This window comes from Amphimedon queenslandica, unplaced genomic scaffold (assembly GCF_000090795.2).
Source record: "Amphimedon queenslandica unplaced genomic scaffold, v1.1 AMPQUscaffold_2028_Cont25967, whole genome shotgun sequence".
In the NCBI taxonomy this organism is placed as follows: Eukaryota; Metazoa; Porifera; class Demospongiae; order Haplosclerida; family Niphatidae; genus Amphimedon; species Amphimedon queenslandica.
The window spans coordinates 1-1,245 of NW_003557634.1; the positions used below are offsets into that span (position 1 = coordinate 1).

Sequence of the window (1,245 nt, forward strand, 5' to 3'; positions counted from 1 at the left end):
CGATGCTTGTAGTTGAGAGATTCAAACCAGACAGACACACCAACTGTGGATTTTATAGTAGATTTATCATAGACCAATAATGCATCATTCAAATCACTGAAAGGGATGCAATTTACTATACAAATAAGTAAACTTAGCTTTAAATATAGAAACTGCCAAACTACTTCACACAGTTTTGATGAAAGGCTGTAATTAGCTTGCCTTTGAGAGCTGAATCCAGTGGCTGAATCTGTAGATCCTTTGTGACGATTGAAAACTTTTTTAGCATCTAAAGCTCGATCAATTGTTTTGTTTGCACGTAAAATTTCTTTTGACTTAGTTTTGCCACTCATGATTGGAGAAGCATTTCTTTGGCCATTTTCATTACTCTTTTCCCAACATTCCAAAGTTATATAACTTACTCTCTCTTTTTCCTCTTCATGTTCGTCCACAAAAAGACCTTCTACAAAAGGACCAGCAGCTGTATCATTGATGACAGGACAAAGAGTAGTTTTACTAGCTCCAGGATTACCCACAACAAAAACATTAACACAAGAATCAATTTCAAGAGATGTTTTAACTTCAAGACCTCCAGAAAAGATCTCAATATTTTTACTATTTACTTCTTTCTTTTTATTTACTTTCTTTGTTCCACATTCATCTCCAGCGTCTATTGGTATAGCTTCAATATTGTCATCTTCCAAAGCTAATGACTCATCAGGCCTTTTGTTACCAATGTTGTCAGGAGCAAACATCTCAATATTATTACTATCACTTTCTCCAACAGCTATCGGTGTAACTTCAATATTGTAATCTTCTGAAGCTAATGATTCATTAGGCCTGTATTTTAAAACATGGTAAGTCATTACCAATACACCACTTTGATCGTTATAATCATCATGCCTTTGTTGTTGTATTCCACCAAATAACTCACCTTTACCTACATGTACATGTATAGGCAATTCAGCAGAGACATGATCCTTAGTTGTGCTGTTATCAGTGGTAGGAGTTGAAGTATTAGAGAAAGAAGCAGCACGTGGGGAAGAAGGAGAAGTGGGCAAAGTACCAACAATACTTACAAGACAGCGATCATCAACTTCTTGAACATCAACTGGTCTTTTATTTGGTAACTGAACAGACTCCACAACTACAATAAAGATATGAATTAATTTTAAAGATAATATACAACATTTCCCTTACTAATTTCAGGGCGTGAGTTATAGTCAGAGGTTGAAGATGAAGATGCACCATATTTTACTTCAACTC

General features: G+C 35.2%; 1 protein-coding gene across 1 annotated transcript; it reads right to left on the minus strand.

The window, feature by feature from the left end:
- Positions 1-6: 6 nt before the first annotated feature.
- On the minus strand, positions 7-1,239 carry LOC109593323 (uncharacterized; the record flags this gene model as incomplete). The annotated part of the gene is made up of 2 exons (XM_020008452.1): positions 1,180-1,239; positions 7-1,126 (listed from the first exon to the last, which is right to left on the minus strand). A coding segment is annotated over exon 2 (839 nt), but the record flags the coding sequence as incomplete, so codon positions are not given.
- Positions 1,240-1,245: the final 6 nt, after the last annotated feature.